The sequence below is a fragment of the Pleurodeles waltl genome, chromosome 10, assembly GCF_031143425.1.
Source record: "Pleurodeles waltl isolate 20211129_DDA chromosome 10, aPleWal1.hap1.20221129, whole genome shotgun sequence".
In the NCBI taxonomy this organism is placed as follows: Eukaryota; Metazoa; Chordata; class Amphibia; order Caudata; family Salamandridae; genus Pleurodeles; species Pleurodeles waltl.
Genome location: NC_090449.1, coordinates 181,721,587 through 181,748,775, shown reverse-complemented (window position 1 = coordinate 181,748,775; position 27,189 = coordinate 181,721,587). Strand labels below are relative to the sequence as shown.

Here is a 27,189-nt window from a genome sequence, read left to right as displayed (position 1 = left end):
GGGAGGGTGGATAGATGGATGAGCCAAAGGGAGGATGATACATGGATGGAGTGAATGGACGAATACATGGAGCAAAAGGTTGGATGGCTGAGCAAAAGGATGGAAAGATGATTGAACAGATGGATAAATGGATGGATGAAAAGGGAGAAGGATAAGTGAAATGTTGGATGACTGGTTTGATAGATAGATGTCCCTGGACTAGTGGCGGATCTTCTTTGTGGGCTCCACAGCTACACTACACACTCCTTGTTTTGTGGTCCATTTTTGTTGTATCAAGAGGGAATAATTATTCACTCTTGACATAATAGAAATAAAATGCAGACCCGCTTCCAGTTCAGAAGCAAACTGAGACAGCTAGTGACATTGTTTAATTGCTGACACAAGTGCATTAAGGAGCCTGCGCCATTCCAGCACTGCGAGCATGTCTGTGTGACTATGTGTGTGAGTTAAAGTGAGAGTTAGTGAAAGAATGAGTCAGAGTGAGTGAGAATGAGTGACTGTAAGGACCAGTATGCATGAGAATGTATGTGAGCGAGTGAGGGAGAACGACAGTGAGTGTAACTGAGTAATTCGGAATGAGTGAGAATGAGTAGGACTAAGTGAGACAGAGTGGGCCAGAGTAGAATGAGTGAGTCTGCATGAATTAGTGAGAGCAAGTGAGACTGAAAGTGTAAGAGAATTCTTCAAAAAGCTCTTTTTGAGCCAAGGATTATGCCCCATCGTTTTTTTAAGGTTATCAGCTGCCACTGGTATTTACTCCTGGTTTGGTTAGGACAACTCACTAGGAGAAATCAAGAAAGGATAGAGCCATGACTAACGTGTGGCACATGTGTGGCAAGCCTGCTCACATAGGAACTTGCTGCCCACTGCCTGAAATGCGGTTTTAATATCGGTAACCCAATGTTTGTCTTAGGACTCTAGGGATCCATTCCACACTCTGGCCAAACCTTTTGCTAATGAGCGAAGACTCTGGTAAGAATAATAGCTCTAATCAACCCCAACTGGATTGTTAACACATAAAAGATAGGTAATTCGGATGCTCTGTTCCCTGTAACACAGATCACGTTTGTCACTCTTATACAGATGAAGTGATTCCTCATTTTGCCGTTGGTTAGACCCACACTACAATTACAATTCAAATTAATGTCGTAGATAAGGTCATCAGTTGTGATCTGCTCTTCACAGATATCACGCAGCAGACATAACGGGCCATATTTATAGCCAAGTCATGCAGTGCATTAAGTCATCTTGCTGGGCTGCAATGCGTGTTTTGCAAAACAGCACATTCCTGTCCATTCCCCTGTGCTGGTGCACAATGGGTGGCCTTGCGCCAAAGCAAGCAGCCTTACACCATGGAGCAAGGGTGCCTGCTTTGCCTGCAGGACTGTTTTTGTGCAGGAAGGTGCAATTCCCTCAGACCCTTTTTGGAAAACAGCAAGGAGAAACAAAAATATTTCACCTCGTTATGCCTCTTCTTGGGAGGCTTATCTTTGTGGTACATTCCCAGGTTTACCTGTTCTTGTAAATCTGGGAATGTGTCAACAACCATATAATGTTGCATGGGAACACCCAGGCAACACCCATGGAAATGCCTTCCTGGCACCGACTCATGCAATACAGCGACTTGCGCTGTGCTACATTTCTTGAGATATGAAGCCACGCAGGGCCATATAAGGCTTCATAAATCTCACTTTTCCTTTGCATCACTCTTGCACCACGTTGTGTGGTGCATGAGAGATGCAGAGGGGCGCATAAATACGCCCCATAGTTTATAGTTCAAGTGCTACTGGTTTGATGCTACTTGTACTATCAGAGTGCCAGTACACTGCATAGGCATTTTGGTGCTGAGGAACAATCAGATCATCTGTAATTTAAAACAATGGCTTCTATTTATGAAGGCTTATGATAGAGGATAGAGACTGAGCAGAATTAAAATGTTTATAAGCTTTACTGAAGGCAAGGTCAGAGTGAATGACTTTGAGGTGTGGAGGCAGATGATCTACTTATTGAGAAGCCAATGAAGATGAATTCTAGCTGTTGAGACAGGGTGAAATGTATTTCTGCATCCTCTTCAGCTTAGCTAGTGTGGGTTTTGGCAAACCAAGACAGAGAATAATACAATAATTTATCCTCAACTTAACACATGCTAAGGCTACTGTTGTATGATGTTTACGTGGCAGAAAATGAAGACCATTTTCTAAATATATTTTCATGTTTAGAAGAAAGCACTAGAAACAGTACAAACTTCTATCTTAAACTGAGGTCTTGTCAAGTATTACTCTCAGAGATTAAGCTTTTGTCTGCCTGGGGAAGCCTTACGAACAGAGGAAGACCAAAAACACTTATATCATAGAAATGTATTGTTACCTACCAGCAAATTTCAGTTTTGCCTAAATTAAAACAAATGGTGACATCCATGCCTGTACTCCACATCGGCATTCCATCAAAGTAGTGGTTGGCTTGATGATCAAGAAAAACAAGTATTGGAGTGTTGACACAGGCAAAACGCCATAGAAACGCCACAGAAACTAATTAGTTCATGCAGTGGGCAGATATATGTTTTAAATAGCATAGAAAGAAGCGACGAACATGGTGAAGCTCTGACATTTATTCCCAAAGATGTGGACCATTAAGATGCTAAGGCCTGTGATCGTGCCAGGTCCTCCACAAAAGGAGTGATCCCAGCTTGGACTGACCCTGTGATCTCAAGTTCAGTTAGACAGGTCAAGAGGATGGAGTGATCTACTGTGTCAAATGCAAGTAGTCCAAAATGACCCATTTTTTGTTGTCCATCATCACACATTAGTAAGACATTTTGAGATACTATAGTTAATCCATAAAATACCAGAAACCAGTGAGCTCCTTACTGCAGATATGAGCCCATTCCGATTGGAATGATTCCACTGGAGTAAGGAGTGGGCCCTATGATGAGGTATACCATACCACCTTTGGGTGGGTGAGAGCTCAGCATCCTTTATATAGATCAGCTTTGGACGATGGCTAAAGCTTGACCTAGTGTGGACCAAGGGGGGCATCAGGAGAAAGATATTGTTTCCCACACTTGAATCATAGTTTTCCATGTTGTTTTTTAAAGTATCTTTTGTTAATTAAATGTTATATGTGCATACAAAAAAGGAACATGCAAACGGAAATGGGTGCGCACACCCACGGCTCACTTTACCACTGGAAGGGAAGCATACGCAGGGGTACCTGCGTGCACCACGCAACAGACGAGGGCACCACCCACCTCTAAGAGTGGACCCACATTTCATATTGCAAAACGGGCTTCTGTAATGCCAAAAGGCAGCCACCGCAGAGCCATCATCATCATGCGATATTAGTCCAGGGCAATGTAAACAGCTTCGGCTGTTCACGTAGTCTATATTACTGAATAGCCTAGTCAAGTTAAAGCAAGGAGAACATCTTTGCTATAAAGAAACCTTTTTAGGATCGTCTTCTAACACTTCATTTGTTTGAAATCACTGCTCGTTGATAGGTCGAATTGCACATATGAAATGAGTCAATCAGCAGCTAGACATATGTAGGGTAATCTGTAGATCTGGTAAACAACGAGAGAATCACAATTGGCTGCACAAAGTAAAAATATAGCAAGTAGCGTGAAGGGTACGGTTTCCTGCCTTTATTTGTTAGACCCTAATGTGGGTAGTATCTCAAAGCCCACTGCCCCTGCTTAATTTTACAACCTCCATACCATAGCACAATATTGCAAAAAAACTGAGTAAACCACTTTTTAGCATATTCACATCTCGAAGTCTCACATGTTACGTATTACATGAAAAAGTGAAATGAAAACCCAGCAGTATGAGACAATAGTGTAAAAATGCTGCAGTCGATATTTTAGCATGCACACGTTCAAAGACCCACCTTATGGCTAAAAAATGGAAGCTGGTTGCAGTGAAGCTCATGCTCAAAATCAAACATATAGCGCTCAACGGAATTGGTTTCGAATGTGATCTTCTGCACAGTTGCACATTCGTACCGTAGATTCTTTGCATCACCTGTGCATTGTGTGGGGAAACACAAACATTCTCAGTATTAATAACTTGGGAATTTGGTCAGAATAATGTAGGGCATTTTATTTGATAAAATATTTATTTATATAGCCTGAAACCTTTCACCTAAAAGATTCTCCTGAGTGTTATTAACTCTACAGTTTGGAAATTTAGACTATGCCTTTATTTTAATTGAAATGCAGGCACTAGAAAATTACACTTTCATTTATCAGGAACTAATAATTGCTCTGTCAGTCAAGTGACTCCCCTGCTCTGCAGTCACATGAGAGCGGGTTGGGATTGTTTGAAATAGGCAGACTGAGAGGATTACCCCGCTCCGACCTTGCACAAAACATCTTTTAATTAAGCTACCTCACTCTCTAGTCAACCTCTCAGACGACTTCTCTCCAGAAAGTGCCTCTTGCCAACTTGCGGATTTTGAAATGGTTTGCCTTCACTTCCACGCAACTTATGCTTGTTACAGGGTCATTACTAAAAATGTTGTATGCGTTTCTGTCCTGATGAAGATCCCGCCATTCGACCACTCAGTCACTGAAACTTCGATTAATTAGATGTTTGGACTGAGTAACAATCAAACATGTGACTGAGATCCAGTCTGCCTTATTACGAGTACATTAAATACTACCACACTTGTAATAACATGGACGGGATATCCATCACACTTGTGACGGCGTGACTAGTCCACCAAACTCTAAATCAGGCCCTAAATGCTTCTTTTCTTTCACTTCACTGGTCTAAATAAAGAGTGTATGCCATGCACAGAAGGAAGCCACCATGTCAAAGCAATTTTGATAAAAACATTTCAGCACCAAACCCTCCCAGTAAAAAATAGTTTTCTTATGATTAAATCTAAAACAAAGAGGAAAATGTATAAAGAGGGAATGTATTGAATCCGCATGGCAGGCTGAGGAAGAAATTAGCCCGGGAATTGTATGAGATATGGCTAAACACATATAACAACTTGGTCAGGGCACCCTCTAAAAATAAATCATATATTCCTGAAAGTGATATTTGTTTGGTGATTCTTAGACCTGACAGCCTTAAGGTGGTCACACCTAACACTTTGCCTGCCTTTTTGGACACTGTTTTTGCTGGTTTTAGGACTCTGCACACTTTACCACTGCTAACCAGTGCTAAAGTGCAAATGCTCTCTCCCTTAAAACATGGTGAAATTGGTTAATACTCAATTGCTTAGTTAATCTACTTCTAAGTCCCCAGTAAAATGCACTACATGCACCCAGGGCCTGTAGATTAAATGCTACTAGTGGACCTGAAGCACTGATTGTTCCACCCACCTAAGTATCCCCTTAACCACGCCTAAGGCCTGCAATTGCAAGGCCTGTGTGTGCAGTTACACAGTATGCCATTTCGACTTGGCATTAAAAGTACTTGCCAAGCCTTAAACTCCCCTTTTTCTACAAATAAGTCACCCCTATGGTAGGCACTAGGTAACCCATAGGGCAGGGTGCTATGTAGATTAAAGGCAGGACGTATACCTGTGTAGTTTATATGTCCTGGTAGTGTAAAACTCCTAAATTCATTTTACACTCCTGTGAGGCATACTCCTTTCATAGACTAACATTGGAGCTACCCTCATACACTGTTTGAGTGGTAGATTCTGATCTGAAAGGAGTAACAAGGTCATATTTAGTATGGCCAGAATGGTAATACAAAATCCTGCTGACTGGTAAAGTTGGATTTAATATTACTGTTTAAGAAATGCCACTTTTAGAAAGTGAGCATTTCTCTGCACTTAAATCCTTTTGTGCCTTACAATCCACGCCTAGATGGGTTACTTGACAGCTCCCTTGTGCATTTCACTCAGACAACCCCAAACACAGAATGCTGTCACACCTGCACACATATGCATACAGAATGGGTTTTCCTGGGCTGGGAGGGTGGAGGGCCTGATACTTACATGTCAAAGGACAGTGGCCTGCCCTCACACAATGGACTGCCAAACCCCCTACTGGGACCCTGGCAGACAGGATGGAACTGAAATGGGACCTTGTAAGCCACTCTTTGAAGTCTCCCCCACTTCAAAGGCATATTTGGATATTGAAACAGGGCCTCTGACCCTACCAACTCAGACACTTCTGGACAAGATACCACTGGTGAAGAAACTCTGAACCAGACCCGCAACCTGCCAAGAAGAACTGCCTGGCTGCCCAAAGGACTCACCTGACTGCTTTTCTGCGAAGGACAGCATCCCTGCTGTTGCCCTGCTGCCCTGCTGCCTTGTTGCCCTCTGGCTGTGCTGAGAAGTGCTCTCCAACGGCTTGGATAGAGCTTGCCTCATGTTCCTTGAAGTCTCAGGACCAAAAAGAGTTCTTCCTGCAAAGAACTCCTTGTGTGTCGACAATTCGATGCACAGCCTGCCAGAAACGACGCACAGCCTGCATCGCGGTGAGAAAATCACCGCATGACGAACAGGAATGATCTAGGCCGGCTCCCAAAGAGGAGATCGATGCAGAGCCAGCGCTGCGACCGGAACTTTGACGCATCGCCAACAGGATCGACGCATAGCCAAGCCGGAATGATGCAGCCCGACTTCTTGCAAGAACAATTAACGCAGCACCTGCCATGCGACAGAAATTTCCCTAGATCGCTCACCGGATCAACACAGCTCCTGTGACTTCATCCTGCATGCCCAGGATTTCTCCGCATTGGCCCCGGGGAGTCTGAAAACCCCGCAACCCGAAGAGAATCCAAGTCAGCGTGCTGGAAATCGACGCAAGGCCTTCCCTGTGTGGAAAATTATCGATGCATCATCTGTGTGTGCCCGGAGAAACCGACGCACACCTCCCCGTTTTCCACGCATCTCCTCCTCTGTGGTCCTTTGCGGAGAATTTGAACACAAACTAAGTACTTTGTACCTGCAAGATACACTTGTTGCTTTTTAAGAACTAAAGACTCTTTCTATCATTTTCTAAGTGATATTTCAACGTGTACTTATTGAATTTTGATCGTTTTGTCCTGCATTTATCCATATAAATATACTATATTTTTCTAAAACTGTGTGGTCTATTTTTGTGGTGCTATACTGTGTTATTGCATGATTTATTGCACAGATACTTTACACGTTGCCTTCTAAGTTAAGCCTGACTGCTCAGTGCCAAGCTACCAGAGGGTGGGCACAGGATAATTTGGATTGTGTGTGGCTTACCCTGACTAGAGTGAGGGTCCTTGCTTGGATAGGGGGTAACCTGACTGCCAACCAAAGACCCCATTTCTAACAGTGATGTGTTCCAAGAATGTAAATTAATTTCAGGGAATATCTATAGGAAAAAGTGGGACATGATCAAAGCTACAACTCATGCAGCAAGGTATTTTAAAGAATAAGGAACTTAAAGATCAAGTCAAGTACAGAATAAGACCAAACAATAGCTACTCAACAAACAATATGGAGCACATCAACAAAGGGAAGTTTGAAGAAAGTGCCTTTGTTGGGCAATGTTAATGTACACTTTTTGGCAACAGAAAGGCTAAAAGAATTCAACACAAAAATAGTACTCGATAAAACGTGTCCAACCAAGGGACACAATGCACAAAAATATTCTACTGGAGAGTCTCAGCACACCAAGTATAGTCACATGGGTTGGTTACCTTGGTAGATAAATGCTGATTCTCTGTGGGGATGTTGCTGTATTTCAAATATGCATCATGGCACTTTAACCAAGTGACAGTGGGCTCTACAACATTCCGAAATAGTCTTACATGGAATTAGCAGTTCTTCTATATCCATGAAACTTTGAGAGAGTGGGTGAAGAGTGGACAAGTGATTAGGTTCCAGGTTTTCTCTGGCTGTAATCTCCAGCAGAAGACCATTCTGCAGGCACCACAAGCATCACATTCACTCATGCTGGGACAGTGATATGGTAAATAGGACCTCAAGCTCACAGGAGTGATCTCTTACTGTTTCTGTCCCCTCTCTTCTCCTTGGGTCCAACCACTACCAAGCTAACTACCACATCCACAGTAGACAAAGAGGGCGCTGAAACAAAGAGAGTAACACATTGGTTCCAAGACTACTACCTATTGAGCTGTCTGATTCTATTCTCATAAGGAGGGTCAGGATAAATAGAACTTTGGAGCACAGATTTGCTACAAAGTTCACCAGCACTATGTAGGAGAGAACTGGAATTCTATGTTTCATTTATGTGACCTAAAGTACTCCAACGATAATTTGCCCTAAACTATCCAGGATCTGGTTTTACAAGCAGCATGTCCATGCCACAGTCTTCTAATGAGAGATGCTTTCAGACCTCTAAAATCACATGGAGGTCCCTTGATATTTCATGATGTAAGAGGGCTAAGCTGTGGCAGCTAGGGCCAATGTCCATAGTCCTTCACTTGCATTTTAAAGATATCTCTTTTTGTAGAACAGAAGCACAGGAAGATTTTCTCTTATGGACTCTGAACAAAAGAGGACTGGACCATTTTCACTGAAGACAAATGATACCTCAAAAGCCTATAGAATGTGAAATTGTTTTCCTGGTGAAGCCAAAGGACTCGAAGGGCACTGAGATTTTCCAATGATTGTTAGCACATACTTACCTCTATTCATCACACATAGGCATAGCACACACTCACAAAGAGATGTTCATTGATTGACTGAGGGTTCCTTACATTTCATCCTTCATTTTATAACCTCTTATAAAATATAGATTTAGAAAAGCATTAGCTTTACCCAAATTCACATACCTTTAATTTGTTCGCTCAAATAATCTTGCTTTGAAAAGTGAACAGCCTTTGAAAACTTTATTAAATAATGAAAAAAATTAAATATTGGTTAATCTGTGCTCTGTCCCCCCACAGCACTTGGATTGCCAGTCAGATGTGATATCCTTCTTAAAACACATATTTATATTTTAATCCTATGTCTTTTAGCAAAATTACATGTAATCAAAAAAATTTGTATCATTGACATTGGCTTTACCACTAAACACAGGTTAAAGGGACGTTATAATGGGTCAAAATGTCAGTTTAAAAAAAAGCATTTTAGACAAACAAATCCACTGAAATTCACAAGTTACAGTTATCTCAAGCAACTATACCTTGTACCCTAAAGTAACTATAACTTGCTCAACAACGTCAGATGTTGCAGTGATTAATGATGTCATGGAACATGTCATCATTGAAGTAATATGTGAAGCAATTATTAGTGATTGGGGAGGGTGTGAGTTATAGTTACTTTAAGGCAGGCAATTTCTAAAGATTTTGTTATTGTATAGGAAGATATTATTACAATTCCTAAATATAATGTCATTTAACCTTTTTTTTTTCCAGTGAATGTTTTTGTTTTCTTCAAGGTAAAATAAGATGTCCATCGTCATTGCAGCAAGCCACTACACCCAATCCCCTGCGGGCACCCACCACCACTGTTCATAGCCACCTATAGAGTAGACCTATTGTCTTTGTCAAAAAATAGGTACATATTTTATAATCACCTATTGTAGTGTTTATTAAAAGTGATTGTCATAAAATATTTTCAATAAAGCTCTACTAAAACATGCCTTTGAGTCTTTTTGTTAAACATTTTTTAGGCCACAAAACGCAACCTTAGAACCGAACGCAAGGGGTCTCTGCAACCCGGATGAAGCGCATAAAGCGCTTGCCCAGTGTGCTTTAAAAACTATGGAAATCTGTCCTTGTGTCATGAATTTAATGACCCAGGAGCTTTATTATGTGACACAAAAGGATGATGAACGGAGTGCTGACAATGCAAACACTCACCCCCAGTCACAGATCTGGGTTTAATCCATTGTTCAATCCATCATTCTTTTGCTCACCATGCCACCCCAGTTTGGACCCAGCCATATGCAAATCAGTCTTGACCCTGTTCCTCATGGGAACAGTCCAGCTCGAACTGCCAGGCCAGGTCCTCTCTGGACCGGAAACAAGCATCCTGGGACCGGTTTCAGGGTTTCAGGGGTTGTGTGCAGGGCCTGCCTGGCTGGAGGCCAGGTCCGAGACCGTGTTTGGCCACAGGAGACTGAGTGCATGTCTTCAGCCAGGTGTTGGGCAAATGCTCAACTTAGAATATCAAAAATACACAGAAATTCCCCCAAAAAAACAAAGTTTAAAATTACGTTATAGTTAGGTGTTGTAATGAAATGAGAATTTATGTTTAATGATCATGTGATTTGAGATGTAATCAGTGATGTTGTCAATGATGTCATTTATCATGTCAAAAGTGATAAAATATGTGAGGCTATCAGCAGTGATTTTCAGTGGGGTAAGTTACAGTTAGTTTACTGAACTATAACCAGTAAATTTCTGTGTTTTTTTGGTTAATAGACGTTAAATTTTACCCCATTCCTACGCCTACCTATAACATCACTTTCACCTTTGTTCTTTTCAGTGAATTTATATATATATACTTTTAGAATAGGCGTATCATAATGAAAAAGGTATTCACTATTTTTATTACTGTCTGTTGAGTGCATTATTCGTGTATAAACAGGAAAACTGTTCAGTAAAAACAATAATACTTAGCAGAGCTGAAATCAAATCTTAAAAGAGGCATGCTGGACAGCAGCCCTTCCTGCGCTTCGGCCACTAAGTCACTTTTCATTAATTACCTCCACTTGCCTCTCTGTTATGGGCATGTCAGAAAAGCATTCAGCAGGCGCACAATGAATGGGTTGACACTTTTATGACTGTTATAAATGGCCTTCAGTAATAGTCACCTGCCCACTCCATCAATAGGCATCAGTTTGACAGTTACAGGAACATCAAGCGCGTTTCTTGTTAAACATTAATTCCGTGTCATGTTTCTAGGAGACACAGTCCAGACCATAATTCAGTTTGAAGAAAAATGACCCCTAAATGAAGGCAAGTGATGCGCAGTCCGTCCGCGTATCACGGCTGATGTTTGCGTTACTTTTCCCGAAAGGATGTCATATCACGGCCATATTGCAGGTGTTTTAAATCTGTCTTGCTCGTGGCCGAGGTACTCCAAAAGCTATTCGAACAAGTACGACTCGCTTACACGCGCAAATATCATTTTTACGTCTGTGAAATCACTTCACGAGTTTATTTTTGACTTGTAAAAACATTTAAGCATGCAAACATTTTCGTGTGAATTAATGTGCGGCGAATGGCTGTGCTTTGACTTCATTGACTGCACTACACATAAGTGCATAGACACAAACAGTTGCGATTTCCCTCCGACCCATGAGCAATCTTGCATTATGATCACATTGCGGGTTCACAAACGTGTTTCAAGTCTATGCCTGCAGTTTTGCGACTGTTGCTTCTTTGCAGATGTAACCTGGGAAGTTTCCATAATGAGTAAAAAACTACTCCGCGAAGTCTTAAACGTCCTAGAGCAGATTAATTCACTTTTAGGTCTGTGTAAGCACGCCTTTTGATTTTGTTGAAATTGTATGTATAATAAATACATTCACCAGCAGGAGCTTGCAACCAGCTCCACTGGGCAGTTATTGTGTATTCACACGGTGTTCCTCCCACACCAGCACACAGAATGGAGCAGTGGGTCAGCCCACGTCAGCCAGGAGTGATGGCGCTCTGCCCTTTCACAAGCCAGCACATCCCCACACAGAGTAGTTCCCTTTTGTATCAATGCTTTTAGGCCCAAGAATGTTTTTGCTTTTAGCCATAGTTTGTTTTAGATTGACAAAAGTCTGCCAGCTTCCCTAACAATGAAGTCTTACAAAAAACTTGAAAAAACTAAGCAAGCATTAACAAAGACAAAATAATGGTAGCCAGTGTGAGACCCTTTGGCTTCGGCCAACGCCCATTTAAGAAGTGGGCTACTGTCTGAAAGTTACTTTATCTTTGCCTGCTTTGAAAGAGGAAGTTAATTGTATTAGACGATACAGCAAAATGTATATTTTATAATATGCTGTTTATCCTCGGATTCGGCATGCAGAAATATACGTTGACTAGTGTGGTGGTATTAAACAATTTAAAGTACACATATTTCCCCACAGCAGTGTAAATGCACTGCGTTCAATGAAGTACATTCATACTTGTTAGATAAAGACTGCATTAGAACTCATACTATCCCACTTCGAGGCCATAATCCCAACGACAACAAAGCAGGCCAAACTGCATAGATTGCACCAGTGTGAGTGCTGCAAGTTACATCTACATTTCAGTATTACACAGAGTGCATAGGCTTCAAAGCAAAGGGATGAAAGAAATGTGCTAACATCTGCATTGACTCTAAAGTGCAAAAATGTTCTTTTCATTGAAAACACATTTTTTGCACTGGTTAATGGGGCTAAATGGTATTGGGAGTGTTGGTGTAAATGTGCACTGGTCATGACATAATTTGTCTAATCTGTAGATTGTGTCTAAATTGAAAAGCCGTAGAGTAGCGTAGATTGCATTCAGGAGCAATAATAGCATAGACATTTCTCAAACTTCATCTCTTGAAATTTAATTAGGGATTACCTAGTAGTCCATACTTGATCCTAAGTGCATTGGACCATGTGTTGTCTCGATGCTGAAGAAGTCCAATGGTATGTGTTCCAAAAACTCCCGGAAGATAGGCCTCCCCATCTACTGAGTACTGCTTTAATTTATCATCTACTTTCCTCTCCAGATGTCCTGCAGGAAAAGTGATTAGAATACTTAAGATAAATTACATGCTGGAAAAAGTTTCAAATTTTACAGATAATGGAACTTTATAATGAGAATTGCCCACAGAACTGGAAAAGAAATTTCTCAAAGTCTGCAAATGGTGTAAAGGATGACAAAACAAAGGTCAATAAGCACACATTCAGAAATCAGAAAAAAATATTTACCTGTACTTAGAGACCAACCAAATCTGTCGCCCAAAAGAAAGCACCACGAGAAAACCCACTCATCCCCACCCAAAATGGGAATCACTTAGGGGACATGAGCAGCTTCACACCTGATTGTCTGAGTGAAAAAATGTCTCCATTCTCCAGCGACAGCCTCTCACCCTTTTTTTCTAGCAGCTGCCCTTTTGACTGTTTGTGCCCCCCCCCCTTGCCTTTGGTGAACAGAAGTCCAGTCAGTCACAGAAATGTAGAAGTGAGTTTGCATGTTATACTCTGGCTGATTAGGCTTCCCTCTCACCAAAAGCAAGGAGAGCAATGGCTTCTTAAGGATGTTTGGGGCCACAGTCAAGATATAGTTTACGGCTCTATATATGAAAAACTTTAAAGGTGTTGCTCATTTTACAAGCCCTTCTAATACCCCCCCCAAAAAACGAATTATACTTTAAACTTTCAAAAACATAGGAATAAAAAAACAGAAACTCAAGCTGTTTGGTGTCTGCCAGCCAAATAATACCATAGAAAAGTTTGAACAAGCATTAATAAACTCATTCTTTTTGCACCTGAATCTAGATTTTACTATGTCGACCTAATCCCTTTTAGGCACGATAACACAAGCGTCGCTTGGTGGATGATAGATGACTAGTACATAATATTTAAGTAAGTCATATTCAAAATAGTGCTTGAAATTGCTGGATATTCATAATTACAAATAAATATCCCTTCCCTACTGGCGTTCTTTCAGCAACTGTAAAAATGAATGGCCTACTCTCACATTTCCTCCATGCCATTGGTAAAATCTGATAACTTCCTCCAAATGTATCTTCCTCTATCTCGTTCCTCTTCTTCACTTTAGATGTGTGCATTCTCTGACTTACATAGCCACTCTGGTGCTGCTGTGTAAGAGAAATGGGAGCGTCTGGGACACAATAGAAGCACGGAGAAGTCAAGAGAGAGAAGTCACATTCCTCAAAAGTACATCTAGAGAGATGAAGTAGAGGGAGAACAGGGCTGCAAGCAGAAATAAGGTAGATAGGTAAGGGAGGGATAGACATGAAGTAGCAAAAGAAAGATAGCTGAGTTAGCCAGAAGGAGAGATACAAAGAGTTATGAAGAGGAAGAAGTATACAGAGAACTAGGGGGAGTAAGGTTTTAGAGTGAGATAGACAGACCTTGAGGTGTGGAGAAAGAAATGCAGAGAAACAGCCAGAGGAATTGGATACACCAAGAGTGGGGCAGTGAGGGCAGTGAGAGAAAGGTAAGGTAATGTTGAAATAGACGTCAGTCAGAGAGAGTTAAAAGCAGAAAGAGGTAAAGGTAGATAGGCAGAAAGCCTTGAGACAGTGAGTGAAACAGAGAAATGCAAGCTAGAGACAGCTAAATTGTGAGTAGAGGGGCAAAATGAAAAGGGATCTAAACAGACATGTCAGGTAGAGAAAATAGTTGGAAAGAGCAAAAATTAGAAATGGGTGAAGGGCGAAAAGAGGAACAAGATTTAGAGTGAAAAGAAGAAGTTGAGAGACAGGTAAAGTAGAGAAGAAATTATGAGGTGGATACAGAGGTAGATATAATGTGAGGCACAGAGAGAGTTGTGAGACAGGGGTACAGCTGGAAAGACAGAGGCATGGGTGAAGGAAGAGATTAATGGGGTATGAGCTGAAAAAGGAGAAGAAGATTGTTGGACATGGCCCTTTTTGCAGGATCTTCCCCAAATTTTTTGCCTTCCTCCTCCTGTTTTTCTGACCCACTTTTTGTTGGCTCTAGGACTCTGGGCACTTTATCACTGCTGATCAGTGCTAAAGTGCATGTGCTCTCCCTTCTAAACCTGGTATGATTGGCTTACACCTGATTGGCACATTTAATTTACCTGTAAGTCTCTTGCATAGTGGTATCCCTTATATACCCAGGGCCTGTAAATTAAATGCTGCTAGTGGGCCTGTAACACTGCTTGTGCCACCCACAGAAGTAGCCTTGCAAACCTGTCTCAGGCCTGCCACTGCAGGCCCCGCATGTGAAGTTTACTGCCACATTGGTTTGGCATCTAAGTGTACTTGCCAGGCCTGGATTTCCCCTTTTATTACATATAGGTCACCCTCAGGGTAGCCCTGTAGGCAGGGTGCTGTGTAGGTAAAAGGTAGGATATGTGCCTTCATTGTGTGGCATGTACTGGTGGTGACAAACAGCCTATTGCACTTCTCACTGCTGTTAGTGCTGCCCATCTCATAGGTTTGCATTAGGAACGCTCTTGCATATGTCTAAGTGGTATTTTCTGATCCATGAGGAGGCCATGTTTGGTATGGTAGAGAGAACTCCTGCTTATTGGTGTAGGTGAATTTTTTATTGCCATTGTGGAAATGCCACTTTTAGAAAGTGGGCATTTTACTGTGCTTATGACTCTTGTGCTTTGCAGCCTGACTCCAATCCACGTCTGGGGGTAGAGTGACATCTAGGCTGTGTGTTTACTTTCCAGACAGCCATTACAAAGGGAGCATGGAGATGTAACAGGATTACATCTGCATATTGAATGGTCTTCCTGTGCTGGGAGAGGGAGAGGCGGGGGTGCACTTACAGTTGTAAAAGCTGTGTCTTGCCCTCACACAAAGGGCTTGTTTACCCCCTACTGATGTCTGGAGCCAGGGCTGGGGTTGAAGGGGGGTGTTGTGCACTTCTAAAGGTTCTTTGAAGTGCCCGCTGAGATCAAAGACAAAATGAGTGTACGCGCAGGGGTTGTTCCCCATGTTTCTAGACACAGCATGGACCTGGAACCAGATGCTGCTGGAAGGAGCTGTTATGCGACAAGGAATCACCATTGGACTGACTTGTTCTGTTGACCTGTGGCCTGCTGAGCCAGAGGAAAGGACTGCCACTTAACCTACAAAGACCCTGGTGTGCTGGCCTGCTGCTTGTCCTCTGGCCTAAGTTCCACAGTTGTCTCCAGGCGCTGGGTAGTGTGACCTCTTTCCCCTCTGCTTTATATTGTGGAGCATGGAGTGAAACACTTTATTAGCTCTAGGAGAGTGCTTTTGCCCAGGAGAAAGAGCATGAGCCCTATCTAAGTTCAGCACTGGGAGTGCTGCCCTCTGGATCTCCAGAGAGCATGTGAGGAGTGCTCTGCCCCCGTTTGGGAGGTAGTGTGTTATTTCTCCCCCCATCCGGAGGGGGGGGGGGGCTGGGGAGAGTGAGGAGGCTTCTTCCAGCAGCGTGGACGCGGCCTGCACTAGTTTGTGCCCCCAAGGCACAAGCAGGCACTTGCTTTTGTGCCTTCCCCACCATGAACCGGCCAAAGAAAAAGGAGGTAGCAGCTGTCCTGTGAGGATGCAGGCAGCTGCCTTTTGTTCAGCCTAAGTGGGGGACCTGGAGAGATATCCTAGCCAATGAGGGAGGTAAGAGAGCCTCCCCCTACTCTTGGGGGCATACCTGTGGAGTGGAGCTTCATCAGATGCCAAACACGGATGCAGATGGCCTCCCTTTGTCACTCTGCCAGCAGGGAACACCTCAAGGACTCCTCACTGAAGTAGAAGTGTGTGGTTCACCGATCCTAATATGCACACCTTCGGGGGGGCATTGACTTCACTGACCAGTCCCGGCCTTGTCAGTACAGGGTCTTTGCTACCGTAATTACAGGCACAGGAGCACGAGAACTCCTGTGCCTGACTTAGTGGGTTTTTCACTCTCTGGATTACATGTAAAAGAAGCGCAGATGCGCATTGACCTTCTGATAGAAGGTGCTTTGGGACCAGTACAGGTTACTTGGCAGACCCCAAGGATTTACAATGTCCTCATAACTAATGCTGGCTGTTATGCCCTGATTCGATATGTCATTATTGCTTTCTAAGGATAATAGATGTATTTCAGAATCTGCATGGTACGTATTGAGCGGGGAGTGTTTATGATGACGTGGAATGTGGTGAGACAGAGGAAGATTCAAGGAGAGGGTGGTGAGGTAGAGAAAGGGTTGAGGGAGAGGAAAAGTAGAGGAAAGATAGAGAGAGCAATAGGGAGTTTAGGTAAAGAGAAAGATAAGGCTGAGAGAAAGTGAAGTATATGGAGTAGAGATAAATTGAAGATAAATGGAAGCAGAGCAGTAAGGAACAGAGAGAGGAGTGATACAGAGAGAAGAGTGATGTAGAGATAGAGAGATGAAGTGGAGAGATGGGGTAAGAGGAAGGTACGGAGAATGATGGGTAAGAGAGATTGGGAAGTTCACGAAAGAGAGAGGTAACAAGAGTTGAAGTAGTGAGAGATATACAATGAATGAATATAATGAAATATAGAGATAAGGGTAACGGGTAAAGTCAGCATTGTGAGATGAAGAAAAGAGATTGAAATAACAGATTCTTTTTTACTTTAATTGCAACCATCTGCCTGAGATGTTGAGGTTGGGATAGCCAGCCATGCACAGAAAATTCCTATTAAGGATGCCTAGCTATCAAATAAAAAATGTTTGAGGCACACGGGCTTTATGGAACTTAAACAGCCTTAAACACTTATAATGGGTCCCAAAGAAGGTGTGGGATGTGGCAATGTGAGCATCTCTTCCATAACGTTTCTCACTCTGCCCAGCCGGTCCTTTTGAGTTACGTGGTCTTTTCAAGTGATTATAACACGTTCGGCCTGACTAATTAATTTGGATAGTTTGTTGGACTAACAGAAAGCAGCCTGTAACTACCAGTTTGGGGAGTTATTTATGTGCCCATCTCTGCCACACTGCACACATACTCTAACAACAGGTGCTGATATACTCTAGTTTATCTTACTGGCTTTTCTGAACTAGCTGTGAACTAACGCCACACAGATTCCAATTCCCAGAGACAGTGAAGCTCTTTTATGGAGTTGTGTAGCATAGAGAAGGATCGGTGATGTGGCCTAATGCCCAGAGCTGCTGACTGTGGGGCTTTAAAACCGGGGGCAGAATGGAGGGAGATGCAGATTTATCGAAGTGTCATGCAATAGAGCACTGCAAGACACCCTGCTGTGCTGAGCTGCATTGCATGCCAGAGAGAGAGCAGGAAGGTGCCATATTTCACATTATGTGGCACCTTTCTGTCCTCCCCTTACGCTGGTGCACTATGTGCTGCCTATTGCAATGCAGGCACCCTTTCACCATGTTGTAACGGTGCCTGCTTTGCAGGTTGGATTTTTTTTTGTGTAGGAAAGGACACCTTCCTGAGCAAAAACAATCCTCTGGCTTTTCCTCTTTCTGTGGCTTTTCCTCTTTCTATGTGTTCTGTAGAATGCAGCACATGCTGAAAGAGGAAAAAACGAGAAGAAATAAAGTAATTTCTCCTCATTACACCATAGCATTTTGATGCATTCCCATGTCTACCACTCATGGTAAATCTGGGAATGCACTAAAATACACACTGGATGCGTGAGATTACACACTTTACCCATGGAACACCTCCCTGGGGCAGAGTAAGGCATTGCGTTATCCCATATTTACCAAGCACTGCAGGGCCACGCAAGGTGGCCTTGCATGGCTTTGTAAATCTGACTTTATTGTTGCATTGCCTTGCATGATGCAAGGGCAACACAACACCTCGATAAATATGGCCTACGGTTTGAGCCCTGGCGTCAGCTCAAAATTCTGTTATTCAATGTAAATCACTTAGTTTTTCCATATCTACACAAATATGCCCTATGTAAAGCGCTCTAGTGCCCTTGGCCAAGTAGTGCTTTGTAAAACTGTGAGAAAAAAACAAACAATCAGAGGGAGAGTGTCTTGTGCATGCCTTTCAGTGGTTAACACACAATGAGGGCCCCCTATGCAGAATGTGATGTGGGACCCCGAGTGTCCTATATCTTGAAGATATTCATCGACCTTCAGCCAACCAGAGTACCTTCTTCAACTGTTGAGGTCCCCTGAAGGGCTGTGGGCCCTCCTGCACCGGAGGGGTTGCAAGGGCCTACCCTACTCCACTGATGTCTGTCTGTTTTAGCAGAGCTATGGAATAACATAACAGGGCCATATGGTTGTGTAAATAATATGCAAACATAATACATTGCTCAATGCAGGTCTTAGAAACTTCAAACAACTATATTATCTGAAACAGTGTTCTGGCTTGCTAAGAAAAGGCTCTGCAACTCAAGAACCTGGCACTGGATATTTAATTTGGCAGATAAGACATTGTTTCATAGTGTTTACTTGTTTCACTTAAGCTGTCTTGAATGACATTCCCAGCCGAGACATCTGTGGGAAACCCCAGATGTCATGGTAATAATTTGAGTGAAATGAAATGGCTGCTGACATTTAATCCGTGTCTAAAAGGCATGTTCAAATTCACCAAAAGTCATTTTGTGTTTCATCCAGTGCGCTGATGCACACAATTTAGAAATTTGTCATCAGTGTGAGACATTTCCCTTAACAGTTTAGTTTGAATTGATTAGGTTAAATTACACTACAAATATGTACCCTTGCATCTTCTTCATGTGGTTATGCTTTATAGAGTAGCAGAAAACGTCCACTCACAGAGTAAATTCCCATTAAGGCCCATATTTATGGAAGGTTTGTGTTGCCTTAGCGTCATTCATTCTGGTGCTAAAGTGGCACTAACCTAACTCCATATTTATACTTCGATGCTAGACCCGTCTAGTGTCAAAGTTATGGAGTTAGCGCCATTTTTGGGAAGTGCCAACCCACCTTGCTTCAATGAAATGCAAGGTAGACATTCCCTTCCTAAAAATGACGCTTGTCCCCCAGAGCCATATTTAACTCCCGACACTGAAACAACGTGCAACTGGGAGGCAGGCCTAAATAATGGCGCTAAGCCCACTTAGCACCTTTATTTAACACCTGGTCAGACCAGGCATTAAAGTGCAGGTAGGCCCATTTCCATGGGGAAACACCTTAGAATGGGTACAAAGATGCCTACCCCAATCCCCAGCAACACTACCACCCACACCACAGGGACACTACAGGAGAAGGGAACCCATCCCAGGTAAGTTGCAGGTAACTGTGTATGTGTGTGGTGTGCCACTGGGGTCCCCTTACATGGGGTCCTCTGGCTGGCACTAGGTATGTTGGGCTTGCCCAGAGAACACTTGTCTCCTGTGGTGGACATTGGGTAGTGGTAATGGCTGTTGTCTATACTTAGGTAGGAGCCATTATTTGGCTGCTTGTGCATCAAAAAATGATGCTAGGCTGACTAGAGGCAGATATTTTGCCGCTAACCAGCGTAATGTCATTTCTGACCCACTAGCACCATTTCCACTAACAAAATCCCTCCCCGGCTAGCGTCTTTTAGTGAGACGCTAGCCATTCGTCAACACCATCATGCGCCATTTTAAAAATACGGCGCACGGATGCCGTTAGGGAATGGTGTTCGCCGGTGTTGACGAATTAGCATTAGCGCAGTTGTGCGCCATTTTCCATAAACATGAGCCTAACATTTTAAAACACCGATCCCTCATAGACATTTAAAATATATGTGTTTTTTAAATTGTAAAAATGAATGACTCAAAAATAAGAAAGTTTTTCAGACATGTTATTCATGCTATTACTTCTAATTTACAACAACTCAAAGAGAAGATTGAGGAGAAGGAATTTGAATTCAACTAAGATGGGTGTATTTCTCAGTGAGAAATTTATTAGCTTAGAAGTACCCTTAAGCTTCAAAAATTCAATATTTCCTCATTACCAGCGTCTGATCTAATTAAAACCTTGCAGCCACACAAAGGCACTCAGTACAACCCTGGCAGTAAATGCTGCCTACCGCCATGCGGAAGGCCGCCAACATACCGTGGCCTCGGTGGAAATCCTCTACAGGCATTACGAGCCATATCTCCGAATCTGCCACAATACAGACACCCACACAATTCCAGTACACAAAAGGTCAGTGATAAACTGGCGATACCAAAATCCACACCGTCACGCCAACAGGAATAGTATCACGACCCACGTATCAACTCGGCGGTCTTTCAACCGTGGTAATCCACTGGCGGTAGACACAGCAGCGCTCAAAATACACACACACTTACAAAACACAACCACATTGGACAATTAAAAAAATACACACACCTGATACACATACACACACCACACCCACACACTCACACCACTATAAAACACACACCCACATTACCCACAACCCCTTACAACAAATTATTTTGAAGACGCACAGAGAGAGAGAATAGCAAACACAACACCAGCTTCCACAGGCACACAACACCATCACACATACAACATCCACGCACCTCAAACAACACTCACCAACACAACACATCACACAGCACAACAAACATCATCTCACACATTACCCACACCACATCATGGCACCTCAAAGACACCCCAGGTTTTCTGAGGAGGAGCTCTGGGCCATGGGGGAGGAAATCATCCGGGTAGAGCCACAGCTATTCGGATCACAGGTGCAGCACACATCCATTGCTAGGAAGATGGAGCTATGGCGCAGAATTGTCTGCAGGATCAACGCAGTGGGACAGCATCCAAGAACACGGGATGACATCAGGAAAAGGTGGAATGACCTACGGGGGAAGGTGCTTTCAGTGGTATCCAGACACCCGATAGCATAACAGAGGACTGGCGGTGGACCCCCCCCATCCTCCCCCACAACTAACAACATGGGAGGAGCAAGTCTTGGCAATACTGCATCCTGAAGGCCTCACAGGAGTAGCAGGAGGACTGGACTCTGGTAAGTTAAATCTTTACTACTATATCCCCCACCCCACCTGCATGCCATCACATACCCCCATCCTCACCCCCATCACTCCAACACCTCACATATGCCCCACCATCACAACCCACCCATCCCTATACCAAGCCCTTCATGCAACACCCCTGCATAGACACCCATCACCAAAGCCTGTACACTACAGATACACACCCAGGCCCCAAAATCACTAATCACACAAGGGCCAACACAATAATGAAAGCACAGGAGTAGAGGGTAACTCACCCATTGCACAAGATGGCACACACAGATACAATAACAATGCATTTTACAACCCAACAGGACCCATACCCAACATCACCAGACAGGAGGTGCCAGGCATATCCAGTCCCCCCACAGAAGAGACCCACAGTGATGACAGCAGCTCTGCACGCCTGGATCAAGATGACCAGCCCAGCCCATCAGGGACCTCTGGACAGTCGGTTCCCCTGCCATTGTCACAAACCACCACAGACCCTCCCCCCTCATGAAACACCAGCACAGCACCCACCCAGCGGGCCCATCCCTCTGACTCCAGGACACGTCAATCAGAAGTGTGTCCACCACTACAGGGAACCCAGGCAAACCCACCAACCCAAGACAATCAGGGACCTGGGGTCAGTGGCAGTGGGCACACGGTTCAGGGGACAGAGGCACAGGATAACTGGGAAACTGGGAGGACTGCTGTGCGACGGGGGGAAGACAGGCCCAGGGAACCCACTCTCCACGAGGCACTCTCCAACATCATGGGAGAATACCATCATTCCCAGGAGATCATGGACACAGTACTGGCCAAGTTTCAGGAGACCCAGCGGTTGCAGGAGGAACACTACCTTCAGGAGGCCGAAGGTGCGCTCTATTATCCTCCTAGTTCACCCATGTGCCTCATTGTAGCGTTCCTCTGCCCTTGTCTTGGGATTCCTCACTGGGGTCAGTAGCCATGACAGGTTGGGGTAACCAGAGACACCTGCAAATATCGAGGGACAACTGTTAGACATCATCCAACCCTTAGGGACTCTCCCATACCCATTCACCTATGTCAACTGTGTTGGGACCTTGGGATCACCTATTAGCCACACATGGTGCCTCTGGAGTTGCCCCATCACATAAGGGATGCCGCTATTCCTCAAAATGTAAGCGTTGTGCACTGAGCCAGGATACTTGGCATCCACATGGGAGATGTACTGGTCTGCCAAACACACCATATGCACATTCATAGAATGGTAGCTTTGCGGTTTCTGTACACCTGTTCATTCCTGAGGGGGAGGGGGTGGACAAATGCCACATGTGTACCATCAATGGCACCAATGATGGTGGGGATATGTCCCAGGGCATAGAAGTCACCTTTCACTGTGGTCAAATCCTCCACCTGAGGGAAAACGATGTAGCTGTGCATGTGTTTCAGCAGGGCAGACAACACTCTGGACAACACGTTAGAGAACATTGGCTGTGACATCCCCGATGCCATGGCCACTGTTGTTTGAAAGTACACACTGGCCAGGAAATGGAGCACTGACAGGACCTGCACTAGAGGGGGGATTCCTGTCGGATGGCGGATAGCTGAAATCAGGTCTGGCTCCAACTCTGGCTCCAACTGGGCACACAGTTCATGGATTGTGGCACGATCAAGTCTGTAGGTGATAATGATGTGTCTGCCCTCCATTGTCGACAGGTCCACCAGGGGTCTGTATACCGAAGGAGGACGCCATCTCCTCACCTGCCCCAGCGGAAGTGCCCTATGGAGGAGAAGGGTGAGCAGAGGGTCATACAACAAATAGGTCTCACAAGGCTGTTTATAACAATCGTGATGTAATAGGTGTGTGGCACTGTCTATCCGTATTTCTGGCCAAAAGTGCTGTGACGCAGTTACTTGCCCTGCCATGTGTCCCCCTGAAATGGCGACCTGTAAGGAGGGACAAGGGGAAATGAGGTAACTGCGTTGACGTTGTGCAGCATTGCGGTAGGCGTTCGAAGACCGCAGCGCAATTCAGCAATGGTCATCATTGGGCCCTATGGGTTCCAGGAGCCAATGACGATGTATGTCAGCGGGGAAGGTACGCACCGCTGCGGACGTGACCGCCATTTTCTATCTGTTCACTCACTTGATACCTGACTTTCAACAGGAGAGGACCTACACTGCACGTGCTGCTGTGACCTGAGTCTGGAAGCGACAACGGCTACAGTGTCTGGGGAAAGGGCCCCTGTCTTCACTGCGGAGGAGTTGGAGAAACTGGTGGATGGGGTCCTCTACCAGTACACGCTACTCTACGGTCCTCCAGACAAACAGGTGAGTACACTGTGAGCATGATGCATGGAGTGTCATGGACGGAAGAGACGAGAAGGCAGAGGCCAGCATGTGAGGATGGTGAGTGTATGTTTTTCTGGGCCAGGGTGCGAGGTTTGTGGCCAATGAGTAAGAAGAACTGGACGGGGGAGTAACATCCATTCTTACTTCACTATTCCTCTAGGTCAGCGCCCACCAGAAGAAGAGTATATGGTGTGTCATCGCCAAGGAAGTGGGGGCCCTGGGGGTTTACCATAGACGGAGCACCCACTGCCGCAAGAGATGGGAGGACCTGCGCCGCTGGACCAAGAAGACTGCGGAGGCCCAGCTGGGGATGGCCTCCCAATGTGGAAGGGGTGCCCGTCGCACCATGACCCCCCTGATGTACCGGATCCTGGCAGTGGAATATCCTGAGTTGGATGGGCGCTTGAGGGCATCACAGCAGCCACAAGGGGGTGAGTACAGTCTTGTTCAGCTGACTCTGCGCACTGTATGAGGTTTCTGGGTGGGGGAAGTGGGCTTTGGGTACCCCTAGGCCAGGGCAGAAGCGCCAAGGTAGGTCCATTGTTTTGCAGGCCCAGTGCCAATCCAACCCCAAAAGTGGTAGTGGCCCTCTACACCTAGCTAGGCTCCGGTGGGTTCTAGTTGTGCATCAAATGGGTCTAGGCCGAGTCACCAATGGGCATGTGCTTTTCCCCTGAACTGTTAGTGCATGGGCTAGTGCATAGGGCTTCTCCCTGTGTGTTGTGTCTGCCAACAGTAGTGGTGTTGCAGGCATTGACCATGTGTCTCTTCTGTCTTTCCCCCCCTTTATGTTTTGTCACCCTGTCCTTGTGTGCATCAGCATCATCTGGTGGAGGAGCATTAGCACCGGAGCAGGAGGAAGCTGCAACCCACATGGCCCTGGAGGGTGAATTAACGGAGTCTGAAGGCACCAGTGGGACGGAGGGCGAGGAGAGCTCCACGACGGGGACAGGAGGAGACACCAGCGACAGCGACTCCTCCTCTGATGGAAGCTCCCTTGCGGTGGTGGGCACCTCTGTGCCCACCGCATCAACAGGTACACCCCCTACCCCCCCTACCAGCACCGCCCTCCCAGCAGCCCCTCAGCGTGTTTCCCGTGCCCGCTCACCACGGAGGGTGGGCATCTCCTTCGCCCCAGGCACCTCCGGCACTGCCCCAGTCAGCCCTGCTGCCCTCAGTGAGGAGGCTATTGACTTCCTGAGATCCCTCACTGTTGGGCAATCAACCATTTTGAATGCGATCCAGGGTGTCGAGAGGCATTTGCAAAAAAAATAAAAAATACCCGGAGGACATTCATTCTGGCGTGGCAGCCCAACAGAGAGTATCTCAGGCTCTGGCCTCAGCACTGATGGCAGCCATTGTCCCTGTGTCCAGCTTCCCCCCTCCAACTTCCACTACCCAGACCCAATCCCCTGTACCTCAGCCTATCCCAAGCACATCATCAGACCAGCATGCACACTCATCAACACACAAGAGTGGACATAGCAAACATAAGCACCACACATCCCACAGGCACTCACACAAGCACCATCGCCATGCAGACACAGCAACATCCACTGCCTCCACTGTGTCCCCCTCCTCCATGTCCTCCTCCTCCCTCCCAGTCTCGTCTCCACTCACACCTGCATGCACTACATCCTCAGCCACTACCTCCATCACCAGCACGCCCATCACCACACACCGCTCACGTGCAATCACCACCCCACTACCATTCACACATCCCCTATGTCCTCTCCCAGTGTGTCTGTGAGCCCTCCTCCCAAACTACACATACGCAGGCACACACACCCTCACAGCCATCCACCTCACAACAGGAAGAGGTAGTGGTTGTGGGAGGTGCATGTCTGCTGAGTTTGGGTGAAGGTGCATGGGGTGGAGGCTGTATAGTTCTCCTGTGTTAGCATAAGTGAGGCCTACAGAGCATGCATTTTGCAGTCATGTAAAAGCATTGAATTATTTTTCATAATGTGAAGTCTTTCTTCAGGTTTCATTTTCATGACAAGCAAAGTCGATTTGTAATAAGTCTATAGTTTAACTGTGGAGAAACATAACAATTTGTCCTTGGAAATGTTACAGTGCAGGAACAAGGACTGAGATCATATACATTTGTTTCAAACCTTCTTGGAGTCACAGAGATGTTCCCATGTCAGACTTGGGAAATTCTAGAACTGTTGCAACCTGGAGTATGGTGATAATTTATGACTGGAAGATGTCTATACAATGTAATATAAACTGACATATTTGACAAATATGAACAATTTTTTGTGAACTGATATACCAAATGGACATTCGAACTGTGGTCAGTCAGAGTTGCAGTGTTGGTCAGGCTTAGATTCTTTCTTGATGCTTGAGATGCCTTGCTGACCAGATACGTTGCTGATGAAGATTCCCCGAATGTGGTACCCTTGGAGAGGTATCGTCCTTTCTGCCATTTGCCACTGCCCATTGAAATGCCCTTTTAGGTTAGGCACTGTACTATGCTAATGGTTTCCTTTTCTTTTTGTTTTTAGTTAGTGATCTGTAGTCCGAGTTATTCTTTTCCAATTTTTTTTGTCTTTTTGGTACTGTTTGTATTTTGCCCACATATGTTCCTCCCCACACATACTTTCCTAAATAGTTTTGCGGTAGGGTTGACCTAGGCCCTGCCAAAGATTATTGACTCTGCTAAATTTGAATTGACTAATGATTGTAAATTCTGAACAGTGTGCTATATCTGTAACACGCATATTCTTATTGACTTTATAAATTCTTCTTCTTGGGTGTTTTGTTTTATGAATGTAAGTTTGCATGAACTAATTTTGTTGCCTTGGGCAAACCCTTGGTTTTTGTTTTGTGCATAATTTGTTTTGTGCATTCTCTACATGACTTTGAACTTGCGTTTGTAATAATCTTTTAACTTTATTCCTGATTGGATTTGTCCTTCCGTGGCCACATTGGTCATGGTGTCTACAGTGTTGGGGTGGAGTTGAAATATTGCTGATGGCTCACCACGCATCTTTCTGGGTCCAAAGGTCTGTCTATGTTGTTGCGCATTTGATACCTGCGAAAAACGCATCCACAGTTGTAACGATCCAGCTGATGATATCTGTGATAATATCATTTATAAACAATAAACTAAGAAGCATACCTCATATAATTTAAAACTGCTCAAGGATACAGTTCTGAATTTGCCAGAACAGCAATCTTCCAAGTATCAGGCTTCAAACTTCAAAATGGTGCTACCTTAGAGGATTTCTTTATTCATACACCACACAAATTTGTTGAGGTTCGCCAGATGTACGATTTGCTGCTCACAAAACACTGGTTGCAAGTTGTGACCAGTAAATAATTTTATGAGCTGAGCTATATGCAAACAGATTCGTTCAGAAAATTCAGATTGCGATTTGTTCACAATCTGACCTATTTCA

General features: G+C 44.5%; 1 protein-coding gene across 4 annotated transcripts in view; it reads right to left on the bottom strand.

Moving 5' to 3' along the window:
- LOC138261322 (uncharacterized) overlaps window positions 1–27,189 on the bottom strand; it is an 888,401-nt gene that overhangs the window by 442,854 nt on the left and 418,358 nt on the right. For all 4 annotated transcript variants that reach the window (XR_011199068.1, XM_069210158.1, XM_069210160.1 and 1 more), the window contains 2 exons: window positions 12,459–12,614; window positions 3,886–4,019 (listed from right to left, as the gene is read on the bottom strand). Coding sequence is in view for 3 of the 4 variants with exons in the window: in XM_069210158.1 (XP_069066259.1) it covers window positions 3,886–4,019; window positions 12,459–12,614 (290 nt within the window). In the remaining variant the exon portion in view is untranslated. The remainder of the gene's footprint in view (window positions 1–3,885; window positions 4,020–12,458; window positions 12,615–27,189) is intronic.